Source organism: Homarus americanus, unplaced genomic scaffold (assembly GCF_018991925.1).
Source record: "Homarus americanus isolate GMGI-L3 unplaced genomic scaffold, GMGI_Hamer_2.0 scaffold53041, whole genome shotgun sequence".
Classification (NCBI taxonomy): Eukaryota; Metazoa; Arthropoda; class Malacostraca; order Decapoda; family Nephropidae; genus Homarus; species Homarus americanus.
The window spans coordinates 23798-25388 of record NW_024742854.1 but is presented as its reverse complement, the minus strand read 5'-3'; the positions used below and the strand labels follow the sequence as shown (position 1 = coordinate 25388).

Genomic DNA, 1591 nt, shown 5'->3' with positions numbered 1-1591 from the left:
CGTATATTTGTTTGTCGTGGTGGTGGTGGTGGTGTGCGCCCGTCCATCAGGTTGATTAACCACCAAAACCATAAAGGGTGCGGCCCTGCCGTTTCAGGGCATACACCACATCCATGGCGGTGACGGTCTTCCTTTTTGCGTGCTCGGTGTAGGTGACGGCGTCACGGATGACGTTCTCCAGAAACACCTTGAGGACGCCGCGGGTCTCCTCGTAGATAAGGCCGGATATACGTTTAACACCTCCACGCCGAGCTAGACGACGAATGGCGGGCTTGGTGATACCCCGGATGTTGTCACGAAGCACCTTACGATGACGCTTGGCGCCACCCTTTCCAAGCCCCTTGCCTCCTTTGCCTCGTCCAGTCATGTTGTTGTGGTTGCTACTACAGGTGGTCCTGGTGTGGCTTCGCCCACGGTTTGGTGGGAGTAGGTGGCGTGCTGTGGACGCAGCGGTAGTATCGTTCATCCAAGGCCGTCCCTCCCTCTTGGAGGTGGGGCGTAGCTTGCGGATGACGCATGCGGCACTCGTGGCCAATGAGGTGGCCACTGAGGTGGAGAATGTCTGTATATAAGCCCGCCAGCCTGCCGGGCCGCCCGTATTGACTATTTCGTCGTCGAGATGGCCCGTACTAAACAGACTGCCCGCAAGTCCACTGGAGGCAAGGCTCCACGGAAGCAGCTTGCCACCAAGGCAGCTCGCAAGTCCGCCCCAGCCACCGGTGGTGTCAAGAAGCCCCATCGTTACAGGCCCGGAACCGTCGCCCTTCGTGAGATCCGTCGTTACCAGAAGAGCACAGAGCTACTCATCAGGAAGCTGCCCCTCCAGCGCCTGGTGCGTGAGATCGCCCAGGATTTCAAGACTGACCTGCGCTTCCAGTCGTCTGCCGTCATGGCTCTGCAGGAAGCCTCTGAGGCTTACCTGGGTGGCCTTTGAGACACCCAACCAAAGATCTACGCAAAAAGGCAGCATTTATCATGCCCAGACATCCAGTTGGGTTCAAGATCCATGTAGAGCGCACAAGTCTCTTCCTTGGGGAAAACAGTATGCACAAATAAAAACCTACCAGAGACGAGAGTAACTCGGCCCTAGCCAAAGAACTGTTCTGGAAGCGATAATTGTCATGACAATCGAAAATGGTTGGTAGGAGAGCGTTAATTTCGGTTATTACTCCAAATCGCCTAACGGTTGGTAACATTCGTGCAGGCACGAATGTATAGTAGGTCATCAATTCGGGAGGTGGGTGGGTGCAAAAAACAAGAGCTAGTAACAAATTAATATATAAAGAATAAGTAAGTAAATAAATAACTAAAATAAAAGAAAATTCAATAAAATAAAATAAAATGAATTGTTTACATGAAATAGGCGTGCTGCAAACAAGAAATGAAACCCAAACACACTCCATGTATGTCACTTTGCAGTGGGTGTAAAAGTACTCCACGAAGAATTTATTTATTTATTTATAATGTTTCGATTTAGTCCTGTTTCTACGCCAATAGAGAATGCAGATTATTATAATTTTTTTTTATTTATTTCCCTCTCAATATATCACTGTCGGTAACTGTCTCTTTAACATGTAACTGTGGCTCCGAA

At 49.8% G+C, this 1591-nt stretch overlaps 1 protein-coding gene across 1 annotated transcript; it reads left to right on the top strand.

Annotated features, from left to right (window-relative positions):
* The first annotated feature begins 616 nt into the window (after window positions 1-616).
* On the top strand, window positions 617-934 carry LOC121877059 (histone H3-like). The gene has a single exon (XM_042382665.1). The coding sequence runs from the start codon at window positions 620-622 to the stop codon at window positions 932-934; it is 315 nt and encodes a 104-aa protein (XP_042238599.1). The 5' UTR covers window positions 617-619.
* Window positions 935-1591: the final 657 nt, after the last annotated feature.

Bases quoted from the DNA above. Each gene is read 5' to 3' on its own strand.
- LOC121877059 (XM_042382665.1), top strand. From the start codon at position 620: ATGGCCCGTACTAAACAGACTGCCCGCAAGTCCACTGGAGGCAAGGCT.